Source organism: Mus pahari, chromosome 7, assembly GCF_900095145.1.
Source record: "Mus pahari chromosome 7, PAHARI_EIJ_v1.1, whole genome shotgun sequence".
NCBI lineage: Eukaryota > Metazoa > Chordata > Mammalia > Rodentia > Muridae > Mus > Mus pahari.
In genome coordinates this window covers 55,734,380-55,747,685 of record NC_034596.1, presented here as the reverse complement: position 1 = coordinate 55,747,685, position 13,306 = coordinate 55,734,380, and the positions used below count along the sequence as shown (strand labels likewise).

The 13,306-nt window shown below is 41.3% G+C and overlaps 1 protein-coding gene across 6 annotated transcripts in view; it reads right to left on the bottom strand.

Annotated features, from left to right (window-relative positions):
- Window positions 1-13,093, bottom strand: part of Mia2 (MIA SH3 domain ER export factor 2) — a 91,100-nt gene extending 78,007 nt beyond the window's left edge. For 3 of the 6 annotated variants that reach the window (XM_029540566.1, XM_029540567.1, XM_029540568.1), the window contains exons 1-4: window positions 12,793-13,093; window positions 9,507-9,640; window positions 6,548-6,634; window positions 1,850-3,065 (exon numbers count right to left, since the gene is read on the bottom strand). In XM_029540566.1, coding sequence (XP_029396426.1) covers window positions 1,850-3,065; window positions 6,548-6,634; window positions 9,507-9,640; window positions 12,793-12,907 — 1,552 coding nt within the window. In that variant the 5' untranslated portion in view covers window positions 12,908-13,093. The remainder of the gene's footprint in view (window positions 1-1,849; window positions 3,066-6,547; window positions 6,635-9,506; window positions 9,641-12,792) is intronic. The other 3 variants (XM_021201361.2, XM_029540564.1, XM_029540565.1) reach the window with 1 other exon arrangement.
- Between the last annotated feature and the right edge of the window lie 213 nt (window positions 13,094-13,306).

Sequence of the window (13,306 nt, the reverse complement as noted above, 5' to 3'; positions counted from 1 at the left end):
ATGGTTATGAGCCACCATGTGGTTGCTGGGATTTGAACTCAGGACCTTCGGAAGAGCAGTCGGGTGCTCTTACCCACTGAGCCATCTCACCAGCCCCAGCAGTTGTTCTTAACCCTGACCCTAACCCTACTTGAAATTCTCTAGGACATACTACACTTAGAGAAAACCTTTGTCATAGTGCTTCTGAGGAAACCAAAATAAATTATAACTGCAGATAGAATAAAATATTTAAGAATCAAAACTAGCTGGGTGTGGTAAAGCTCACTCTTAATCTCAGCACTGGAGGCAAAGGCAGGCAGGCACAGTGGTGAGATCGAGGCCAGCCTCATTTACATAACGAGACCTTGTCTCAAAAAACAAACAAACAAACAAAAAAACCCTAGACTATTTAATTATTGAAGTTGCCTTTAGCTTAGGTTTAAAGCAAAACCATACACATATGGTTCTATCAGGAATGTCTACAAACTGAGTATCTTTTTTTTTTTTCCAAGACAGGGTTTCTCTGTATAGCTCTGGCTGTCCTGGAACTCTGTAGACCAGGCTGGCCTCGAACTCAGAAATCCACCTGCCTCTGCCTCCCGAGTGCTGGGATTCAAGATGTGCACCACCACCGCCCGGCCCAAACTGAGTATCATTAAGTGAAATCCTTATCTACCAGAATGAAAAGCCAACAGACACTGGATAAAATAAATTAATCAAAGTAAAATGATATAACGATCTTATTTAGAAAAATGAGAGGAAGAAAAAATAGATGGACTTCAAAAACAAAAGCAAAAAAAAGAGGGGGCTGGAGAGATTGCTCAGTAGTTAAGAGCACTGACTGCTTTCCCAGAGGTCCTGAGTTCAATTCTCAGCAACAACATGGTGGCTCACAACCATCTGTAATGGTCTGATGTCCTCTTCTGGTGTGTCTGAAGACCGTGACAGAATATTCACATAAATAAAATAAATACATCTTTAAAAATATATATTAAGGGCTGGAGAGACAGCTCAGCGGTTAAGAGCGCTGACTGCTCTTCCAGAGGTCCTGAGTTTAAATCCCAGCAACCACATGGTGGCTCACAACCATCCTTAATGAGATCTGACACCCTCTCTCTTCTGGTGTGTCTGAAGATAGCTACAGTGTACTTACATATAATATATATATATATATATATATATATATATATATATATATATATATATATATGAAACTAAGACCAGTGGGACAAAGGTGAGAATAAAGATAGAACAGAAATTGCTTTCACCTAAAAAAGGCTTTGATCATATTTATACTTTTAATTCTATTCACTTAATATAGTTCTCTGATAATGAAAATATATTGGGACTATCTTAAAATTTTGACATAACATCAAGGCATTGCTAATCATTCTTTTCCTTAGGTTTTAGTTTATAAGTTGCAGAGTAAAGCACACAACTGATAAGAACAGTTGCTGTTGGCTAAGCCGTGGGCTCTTTTCCTTTTTAGAGAGTGTATGCATTTGGGGGTGTGTGAGTGTGTGCACGTGGAGGCCCCAGGTGGCATCTTGTGTCTGCCTCGGTTGCTCTCCTCTTTACTGAAGCAGGGTCTCTCAGTGAACTTGGAGCTGCACAGTTCCAGCATGGCTAGCTAGCCAGCTTTGCCCCTGTAATCCTGTCTCTGCCTTCTGGGTGCTGAGGTCACAGCAGCCACCATGCCCGCCCTGTGCTTTATGTGTTTGGAGAGAATTCCAATTCATCCTCATGTCTACACCTAGGATGCTGAATCCACTGAGACATCTTCCAGTGCCAGCATGAAATTTTCGTCTGACTTGTACTTAGAAAAAGAAATGATCTTAACAAGTACATTAATAAGTCTTTTCACACTAACCTGACAGACTGTATCTGCTCTCCAACATCACGGGGTCTTTCATGCTACCTGGGGGAGAATTTTCAGTGGAAAGTTTTTCAACTTTGTCATTTTCTACTAAATCATCTTGATCCAGCATCTGTTTGGAAAATGGTAATTCTGTGTCCTCTGGGAGATTCTGGAAGCCCCAAGGATTATCAAAGAACTTCTTCAGATACTGCATGGAACCAGAATCGTCTGTCTTCTCCAAGGCGCTTTCCGTACCTGCTTGGTCTTCGGTTTCCACGGTTACTATTTTCCTTTCTTGTTCCTTTTCAGGGTCAAAGTCATTTCCTACAGGATGTTTGAGGTTATCTACCTCACCGTCTTCATTTTCCCCTTTGTCTGAAACAATTTTGTCTTCGTCAGCATTTGTAAAGCCTAGCATACCAAAACCATAGTAAAACCAGCTTGAACTGAGAACCGAGCTATCATTAACGACTGTATCTTCCTTGTCTGTTGAAATTTCTCTGCACGGAGCTGGGGCTTCTTCATCTGGTGAAACAGAGCTGGGAACATCTGGTAATGGTGGATTGCTTTCTTCGGACAATAACTCAAGTCCTGCCTCCTCATTTCCAAAACCTAAATAACTTGTAAATCCCCCACCAAACCAGCCAGAGGCTTGGGGTTTGAGGATGTTCTCCGACGCAGATGCTAGGTCATTCTGTTCGTCGGGCACTGAACCGAATGCTGGCGTCTCTGATTTGGGCTCTTGCTCAAGTCCCACTTGGGGTTCACCACTGTGTGATTTCTCCAGGTCGCTCTCCCCTTCTAGTGTTAATTCTTGTGTAGGTTTAGGATCTGATTCGAAAACCTTCTCTTCAGCTTCTTCTGTCCCCGGGCCAAACCATCCTTGCCTTTCTGACATACTGAGGGATGGCAAGTCTTGGTCAGAGTCTGGGGTGTATTCCTGCTCCCCTCTGCCCTTGCTTCCAGCCCCTTCCCAGTCCTTCCACTCACTGGAAAATCTGAAATCATCAGGAGCTTCTGATGCTGAAATTTGGTCTTCCAACCAGCTCCCTTCAGCAGCTGCATAAATGTCAGGTTCTGGCTGAAAATCACCCTCATATATATTATAGTTTTGGTCTTCATCTTTTTCATATGGGTACATATGTTCTCCGTCATCTTCCCTGTTTAACTCACTTGGTTCACTTCCAAATATGTAGCCTTCTCCAAGAAGACAAAGAAAGTCAGACTCCTAAAAGACAAAAAAAAAAAATCATAAATGTCTCTCCCTGAATATTTTAAGATGGAGGACTGTAGCCAGGTGTGTTGTTTCACACCTACAATCCCAGCATTTTGGAGACTTCATAGGGAGGACTGTGAATTTGAGACTAGTTCGTCTATTTAGAAAGACTTTATTATAGACTGGAGAGGTGGCTCAGCAGTTAAGAGCACTTGCTGCTCCACCAAAGGACTTGAGCTCACTCGCTGCCCAAAACATCAGTTTCAGGGGATCCAACACCCTCTTTCTGCCTCCCAGAGCAACTGTATACATGTGGCATGCATGTTCACAGATACACACAGACATGTGTAAATAAAAATAAGTGTTTTTTTAAAAAAGACTTTATATAAAAAAAAAGTAAAGTAAAAGGGTGACTATAATTTTCCCAGAAATACACAACTAGTGTAACCCCAGAGCACAAAGTAAAATCAGGCCTCTGAATCTCAAATAAATGCACCACAACTTACCTCTAAGAGTTAATGATATAAACTTAAAATTCTTACAGTATGCTTCATTTGTCATCAAATATTTGAGAGGCATAGATTACTGGTACTTTGAGTATATTCCACGGATAAGTTGGAATGAGAAAGTATCCATGTAGTAGCTTGTACCTCCTGAGAGCATCCTAGGTGAATGGATGCATCTATGTGGTAATCTGAGAGCATGGGCTATATAGCTTAAATGTTTTTCCCCAAAAGCATATATTGGAAACTTAACGCAGAAGTCTTAGGAGATGGACCATATGGTCAGTGATTAGGTCATGAGGTCAGTGTGGATGTTGTTACCATGGGAATGGGTGCATCATCCCAGGTGTGATTCTTCATCAAGGGACAGTCTCACCTCTTGCTCTGTTAAGTCTATTCTCACTCTCTTTCCTTCCACCACAGATTCATAGAACAAGAATGCCCTTACCAGATGTCAGCAGTTGATAGTGAACTTCCTAGCTATAGAGGTTTGAATGACAATAGTCCCCATAGACTCATATTTGAATTATTCATTAGGTAAAGGTGCCTATCAACTAACTGTAGAAACCCACTTAGTAGAAGGGCAGAATCAACTCCAGCAAGCTGACCTCTGACCTCCACACACGGGCATACAGGCACACACACACACACACACACACATCTGCACACAGGTACACACGCCTGATATGTGGTTTTGAGCACATGTATACCATGATGTCCATGTGGAGGTGAGTGGGTTCTCTACTCCACTCTCTCATGAGTTCCAGGAGTCAAACTCAGGGTATCACACTTTTTGGCAAGCTCTGTCACCGGCTGTGTCCTCTCGCTGGCTCCCGTTTTGTTTTTTTTTTTACATCAAAAACTAATTATATCATCCTCCCAATCTGTATAGATTAATAGTTGGCACACAAAACAGATACATAGTAACTGCATCTAATTTGATGAGTTTAGACAAATCTACTGCTGTTACCATCACTACTGTCTAGGGTAGCAGGTCTCAACCGGTGGGTCGCGACCCCTTTGCGGTCTGAACGAATCCTTTCGTAGGTTAGATATCAGATATCCTGCATATCAAATATTTGCATTATGATTCATCACAGTAGCAAAATTACTGTTACGAAGTAACAACGAAATAATCTTATGATTGAGAGTAGGGGTTACTACAACATGAGGAACTGTATTAAAAAGGTCATAGCATTAGGAAGGTTAGAAGCAGTGATCTAGAAAGATACTCCAAAAATTTCCCCGAGAGGCACTAATGTTTTAAGCTAGGACCTAAAGGTAAGTGGAAACTAGCTAGGCAAAAGCGGTGCGGGGTGCTCTCCGGTGCGGGGTGCTCTCCCACAGCAAGAGCCCTTCAAGTCTCTGGGCTAGTAAAGAGTTGCCACATCTAAGAACAGTCCAAAAGCCAGTCTGTCCAGGGGTGTGTGTGTGTTATGAAAGAAGAGTGACACGGGACAGGAAGAGCCGCAAGATCAGGACCTGTGAGGGCAGGGCGGCCCGAGTCTAGGCTGTACGCCAGGTTCAATAAAAGTTAACAAAAGGAATGATCTGGCCTGACCTTCTGGGTTTGTTTTTGTAAGATCCATTGCTGTTTGCAGGATGAGCTTGTGAGGAGCAACATGGTATTGAGCAGTTAGAGGGCTACTGTATCCCAGTCGAGAAGCCTGGCTTCGATGCCTGGCAGCTGATGGCTCCATGAGCGTTTGCTCTGCAGACCTGGGACTGTTGCTCCGATCCCTACAAGGATGGAGGGAGAGAACTGACTCCACAAACCTGTCCTCTGACCTGCACAGGCTCACCTCACCCTCAGGGTGCACACGAATGCACAATGACAATTCCACAGGATTGTGACAAAGGGAGATGGATGGTCAAGCCTAGGATAAGGTCTACAAGAGTGAAACTGCAGAGACGACGGATAAAATACATAGAAGTGACGGGGCCAACTACTGTGCAGCAAGGAAACAGCTAATCCCAGTGCCAACAGACACAGTGTGTGGAAGCAAACAGTTCCATTTCACGATGACCTTGCTCGTGGTAAAACCTGGAACCTGAACTAAAGTGGCAAGCCAAATTCATATATTAAAATATCACTTTCTGATGCCTTTTTATTACCAAGATCAACATCATTTGAAATTTATTCAGAATTCCAATGGCAGTAGGGTAGAGAGGCCAGAGGGATGCACAGGTATGTGGACACACGCACACAAGTAAAATGTAGAATTAAAAAAAAAAAGAATTCCAACAGCAAATGGATGGAGAGATGGTCCGGGGGCTGAAAGCAGTAGCTGTAATTCCTGAACACCTAGATTCAATTTTTAGTACTCACAGGGCTACTCACAACAGTCTATAACTCCAGTTCCAGAGGACAGGACACACCCTTCTGGCCTCTGCAGACACCAGGCATGCATGTGGCACACGGACATACATGCAGACAAACACTCATACCCATAAAATCATAACATTAATTGATTTAAAAACAAACAAACAAACAATAGCCAAAGTGTTTGTACAGAGTGAGACCCAGGAAGGAGAAGTAACCTATGGTCCCAGAGGACAACAGTATTGGTGACTGTAGCTGATAATAGCTGCCACGTCTGTTCTGTGGCCTTTGTTCGCTCTTTTATTCCTCTGTCCCTTGGAGGTTGTGCTACGTCGTGTGCACTCGAGACTCCTAGTTTTCAGGTGATAAAATTTCAGCACGCCTACAGCCTCAGTAAGTGGTTGAGTCAGGCTTTAAACTTACACTTTCTCCAGAATTCACACTTTTAACCACTGTACTCTTTTGCCTGTTACTTGTTCAGAAAGGAAAATCTTTAATGGTCATCGTCTGTTTTATCTCATTGTATATATCCAAACAATGCCAAGGACAAGTTCTTAGTAACTGTCGCTTGCACTGAGGTACGCAACCAGTGAACTTTTATACCAAGGAAACCAGTTTTTGCCAAGAACTTTTAAACTCAGCTAATTGCTGAAAATGAATTTACTCACTTTAGTTGGCATTTCGACTTCTTCAGAGATGAACACCTCTTCAATCTCGACTGCATCTCTGGGAAAAAACCCAAAGTCTTTTCCTTTCTATCAAAGCAAAGAACAAAGATTTTAAGAGAAAGGTGTTGAAGCCTCATTTTGTTCTGTTTTTATTTTTGTTTTTTTGTTTTGTTTTGTTTTGTTTTTCGAGACAGGGTTTCTCTGTGTAGCCCTGGCTGTCCTGGAACTCACTCTGTAGACCAGGCTGGCCTCGAACTCAGAAATCCACCTGCCTCTGTCTCCTGAGTGCTGGGATTAAAGGCGTGTGCCACCATCGTCCAGCTGTCATTTTGTTCTGTGACCTTGGCTTTTAGCTATATTAAATCACAAAACATTAATTGGCTATTAAGAATGCCATCTAAAAATCATAAATGGAGACTGGGGATATAATTAAGTGATAGAGTTCTTGCTTAGGTTCTGGGTTCATGCCCCGGTGACAAATAAAACCTACAACAATAACAAGAACATGAGTGAGGCCCCATTGTTGTGTTATTTGACAGAATAATATTAACTTAAGGGCATAAGGAGTTAAGCTATAAAAAGCTACAGTTGCAAACTTGAAAACTGTACTGTATACTCCTGTTATTCTCTTGTGTGTGTGTGTGTGTGTGTGTGTGTGTGTGTATTTCATGACAGGGTTTCTCTTTGTAGCCTTGACTGTCCTGAAACTCACTGTGTAGACCTGGCTGGCATTAAACTCACAGAGATCCACCTGCCTCTGCCTCCCAAGTGCTGGGATTAAAGGTGTGCACCACCATTGTCCGGCAAGATTTATAGACTTTTATTTTATGTGTATGGGTGTTTTTCCTGTTGTGCCTGTGGAGACCTGAAGAGACTGTCAGATGGTCTAGAGCTGGAATGACAGACAGTTGTGAGCTGCCATGTGGTTACTGGGAACCAGGTCTTCTGGAAGTGAACCACTGTTCCAGCCCATCCCCCACCCTCACCCCAGTGCTCTAGGACCTTCCCTGCCTAGGTTATGCGGATTTACGCGTTTAGGTCTGAGATATCAAAAAGGAACAACTCAGGTGTCAGTTCAGGAAGACAGAACTATAGCAGACTCAGAGTTGTTGAGATGTCACATTCAAGAAAGGGACTTAGACTCCCGGAAGTGGCAGATGGATTTCTCAAGGTAGTTAAGGTCCTTGTGTCACCAAGGGAGGATGCGGTTCCTTCTTATTCCTATTAAAGTTTTACAAGCATTTTCTGTCTTCTGAGCCAACACCATCACATATTAAATATGATTTTTCTAGCTCTCCAGTTCGTCTTCATTTACAACTATTTGGAAATAGTCTATGAGTCCACAGTGTGAGTTCTTCAACAGTTACGAGCTCAGACTAACCATCCCTACTTCTGCTTAGACAAAAAGCAGAGAAGCAATTAGACTAAACATTTAAGGTACCAAAGGCTAATGGCAGCTGAGGCTTTCCTCAAAATTTTATCCATTAAACACTGTTCTATGTAGAATTATTATTTTCATACTTAGCAAACAAATAAATCAAAATTGTTTTCTTTGTTTCTCACGACATATACTCTGTCATTTTCTTATACCTGTGTCAGATTTCTGTGATGCATTCAAAACAGAGACAGGTATTTTAAAACCATCCTAAACAGTAAGGAGAAATCAAATCTGTCATGGTAAAGGTTCAGTTACACATCCCCTGGTGGGAAGAGGAAGGTTTCAAATGCCGCGTGTGCCTTCAGATGGGTGGTAGTGTACGCCAGCGACATCAACACTCAGGAGGATGGGGCATTCAGACTCATCCTCAGCTACAGACATTGGGAGTTTATGGATGGCCTGAGCTACGGAAACTGTCTCAAAAATAAAGCCGTTCATTCAGACAGTGAGCACAGAGGCTACATTATGGAAGAACCTGATGTACACACAGCATGAGAACGATGTGCGAGTCTATCAGGTTGGCCATGTCTATTCAGCTTGGACGTAATAAACTCACCTATCATAGCATGCCATCATTACAAAACATGATACACACCGGAGATAGAAATCTTTTCAACTGAAAATGTGAATTATTATCCCAAGAGATAGTTTGGGTTTCTTTTACTTTGGCCAAATAAAAGGATCTCCCAGTTAATCTTTTATTTTCCATGAAAAATTTATACACCTCTTTTCCCTACCGTACCAACCTTTCTGCTGACCTGTCTGTCCAACACAGCTCAGCCCTCTCTCTATCCAGACAGACATGCTTTGGAATCTGATAGACTAGCTTCCCGGTCTCTCTCAAACTCGGTCACTAATAGCACAGAGAGATGCTGTGGTGGTCATAACGTTTGTCAGCACGCCTAACAGCCTTCTAAATAATAATGACCTCTAAGCTAAAAATTATGTGTGTTGTGTAAAAAATAATTGCAAAGCCCTCCTTTAGGCCTCATCTCAGGCTCAAAAACCTCTTCTATAGAAATTGTAGAGCAATCGCCAAGTGTCTGTAACTTGCTATGTAGATCAGGCTGGCTTTGTAATCAGGCACCCACTGTCTCTGCCTCCTAAGGGCTTGGATTAAAGGCATGCATGTGATCACTTTTTTTTGTTTGTTTGCTTAAATATGATGAGGGTGTTAATATTTATGCAGAGCTTTGAAGTTGTTAAATAAGAGTTCCTTTAAATACTAACAGCGAGTACCCCTGTCTGCGTTGGACATTTATTCTGCATTTAGTCCTTAAAACTAAATACTTGGGCTGGTGAGATGGCTCAGTGGGTAAGAGCACCCGACTGCTCTTCCGAAGGTCCGGAGTTCAAATCCCAGCAACCACATGGTGGCTCATAGCCATCCGTAACAAGATCTGACACCCTCTTCTGGAGNGTCTGAAGACAGCTACAGTGTACGTACATATAATAAATAAATAAATAAATAAATAAATAAATAAATAAATAAATAAATAAATAAATAAACTAAATACTTACGCTTCCTGCCCACAAATCTTCTCTGTCTCCTCCAAGTTTAACATAAACAGATATCTCTTCTCCCGTAGTGAAGTTCAGGTACCGACAGTCAGGTCCCGTGTAATCTCTCAGGGCTAAGACTCTGCTGATCAAAGCTATAAAGGCACATAAAGGAAAGCTCACACTTTAAAACGTTATTGCTTCTCATTTACTTATTTATAGACAAGGTCTTGCTATGTATCCCAGGCTGAACATAACCTTAAAAATCTTCCTGCTTCAGCTTCTCCTGCTGCTGAGATTATAGATATATACCACCATAATATTTGACTTCTCCATCCATTTTGCCTTCCTTCAGTCCATCCTTTAAATTTTGAAGTAAGAGGTGGGCCTGATGGCTCACACTTGGTTTTTGTTTGTTTGTTTGTTTGTTTTGTTTTGTTTTTCGAGACAGGGTTTCTCTGTATAGCCCTGGCTGTCCTAGAACTCACTCTGTAGACCAGGCTGGCCTCAAACTCAGAAATCCACCTGCCTCTGCCTCCCAAGTGCTGGGATTAAAGGTGTGCGCCACCACCACCTGGCGATGGCTCACACTTGTAGTCGCAGCACTCATGAAGCTGAGGAGAAGGATTTCAGGAGTTTGATATATTTCAATAATAATAATAATAATAATAGTTTGAAATCTTAGTTTGTTAATATTGGTTATATTTTCAAAAACTAAAATAGGCCAGGCACTAACTTTTGGCGGTCCTAATTTTTGGGAGTCAGTTCTCTCCTTCTGTCTTGTGGTCCTGGTTATGAATCTCAGGTTCTCAGGCTTGGCAGCAGCAAGTTCCTGTACCCTCTGACTCCTTCACAGGCTCGCCCTTATCTCATTTTACATTTCAAAGATGTTTTTATATTCTTTTTACTTTATGTGTTTGAGTGATTTGCTTGCATGCGTGTATGTGCACTGCATGTCAGCCTGGTGCCCCTGAAGTCCAGAGAGGGCAGTAGATCCTCTGGAGCTCATGGTTGTCAGCTGCCCTGTGGGTAAAGCAGCAAGCACTCCTAAGGGCAGGTCCCTGTCTCTGAAGGCCCTGTCCTCACCTTTGTTAAGCACCCTCTCCTTTGCACAGATTCAAGGCTGGAACACACGCCAGCTTGCAAATCTGTGGTTCTCAGAGTAAGTGGCTACTGTTCGTGGGTGTGAAGGAGACTCTGGCTTTCTCTCTGGTACCTTTCTGTTTCCAAACTACATTTACATTCTGTTGACTCCTCAATGTATATCTATAGGGTAAATCACCCCACTTCATTCTGACGGTCGAGTCTTTAGCTGAGGGTTAGAGGGTGGATCATACAGCTCTGGTTGCCTCACTCTGCCCTGAGGCTGTTTAACTCACGTGTTGCTTCCTGTCTAGTCTGAACCCCGGCATCATCTCTCATTATTACAATTTTATCACACTTCCTCCTCCTTGATTTGATTTGTTTTGTTGTTATTAAATAAGATGAATATTCCTACAGAGAAAGAAACTGCTTTCATTTCACTTCATTTAATTTTTTTAAGGTTTTTTTTTTTTTTTTTTTTTTTTTTTTTTTTTTTTCTATTTTTTTTTGAAATATGAAGATACTCTTTATAATATAGTTTTGGTTTCTCTGTATAGCCTGGCTGTCCTGGAACTCACTTTGTAGACCAGGCTGGCCTCGAACTCAGAAATCTGCCTGCCTCTGCCTCCCGAGTGCTCCTCTAGAGGATCTGTGTTTAATTCCCAGCACCCACATTGTGGTTCATGGTCATCTGTGGCTCTAGTCTGTAGATTCAGAACACTCTCTGGCCTCTGGGGCACCAGGCACACACCCAATGCCTTTACATGTGTGGAGGCATACACTAATACACACAAAACAGGTAAATAAATCATTAAATGTACTTGTATGTCTTAGAAATTTTTGTGTTTCACATAATTATATATTGTATTTTAATTTACGTTTTGCAAACTTAGAAAAAGTTTTCATGTTGGAAAGAGAGGACTTATTTTCAGGAACTCTAAGATGAGGGTACAGTATCTTTTTTCCTGTTGTTGTTTTATTTCGAGACAAAGAACTCATTCTGTAGATCAAGCTGTCCTGGAACTAGAGCTCTGCCTACATCTGCCTCCTGGTGCTATTATACTTGGCAGAATAAAATTATTTTGCAGTTCTGTAGATACCGAAAGATTAAGTTCTTGGGGCTGGGGACATGATGAAGTGGTTAAGAGCCTCTAATCCTCTTGCAGACCCACATTCAGTTCCCAGCACTATGTGGAAGCTCCTAACTGTCTGTAATTCAAGTTCCAGGGAATCCAATACCTTCTTCTGGATTCTATGAGCACTTGGCACATATGTGGTCTATGAATAAACATACACACATACATACATGCAAAATACCCATATGCATAAAATAAAAATAAATAAGTTTTAAAACGAGTTCTTAAACAACAAAGTTGAAATTAACGTCTCTTCATAGAGACTTAAGAAAGTTTAATATTGAGTGTTATACATCACACACACATATTGGAACACTTATTTTAGCTTTTTTTTTTTTCGGTTTTTTTAAAACAGGGTTTCTCTGTATAGCCCTAGCTGTTCTGGAACTCACTTTGTAGACCAGGTTGGCCTCAAACTCAGAAATCTGCCTGCCTCTGCCTCCCAAGTGTTGGGATTAAAGGTGTGCGCCACTACGCCTGGCTTATTTTAGCATTTTTACATAATAAACTGACACAAATGATTAGCATTTGATAAAATTTGGACATCTAAACAGTTTTCAAATATGATGGTTTGAAGTAAAAACATTTTGGGGGAAACTCACGAGAATCAGAAAGCTCTGATTGTGAAATAGAAACTAACCCATACAAGTTTCATCGACAGTGAATTAACAAACAGCCTGATGGCCTTCCAAACAACTCAATTATTTAAAAAAAAAAGAAAGAAAGAAAGAAAGAAAGAAAGAAAGAAAGAAAGAAAGAAAGAAAGAAAGAAAGAAAAAACAGAAAAAAAGCTGGTTATTTAATTTTTGACACGGATTAATGCCATCTCTGCCATAGTTCTATCAGTCTAATTTTTTTATATTTACGTTAAAGTATAAATTATTAAATTTATTAAACGTGTAAAAATTGTAATTATGCTGCCACAAAATGCTTTGCTTCTAGAATTCCCTTTTTCGCATGAAGCTATACTTTATAATTCAAATAACTCTCAATACTATTAATGTTGACTTTTTGTCCTACAAGTTCACAGTGAGATTTAATGCGATTTTAGAATTCAGTGTAAGAGAGAAGAAGAAAAGCGAACTTACTTTCACATTCCAAGTCACCACACTTTTTAAGGTGTGCCAGCAACTTTGTACCCTCCAGACACTTTGCCAGAGAAACAACCAAAAGAAGGATTCTTTGAACACTGACTTCTGCCATGCCTAACAAGCCACCAAGGATCCTGGACAAGCGTTAGAATGTCAGGCGGCAGGCATGCTGGAAAAACAGCCGTAGCGCAAGAGGAAAAGCTGAGTATTCTTCAATCCCTTCATAACTACATTTTCCCAATGGGGCGCTGGCCCAGCTTCAGGAATTAACACTCTCTGGTCTCAGACTGCAGAGTCAGGTAGCCGGATGATACTGAAGGGCTTAATAATTAACGGGAGTTTTTAGCTGGACCAATGTGTTATAAAGTAGCCCATGTGAAACTGACTCACTTAAAGGCACCCTGTGTTCAGTCGAACAGTTCTGAAGCTTCCACAAAAAGGTACTTAATCTTTGCCATAGTCTTCAGGCAGATGAGTCAACGAGTACAAACCAAATATTTACTACATGCAG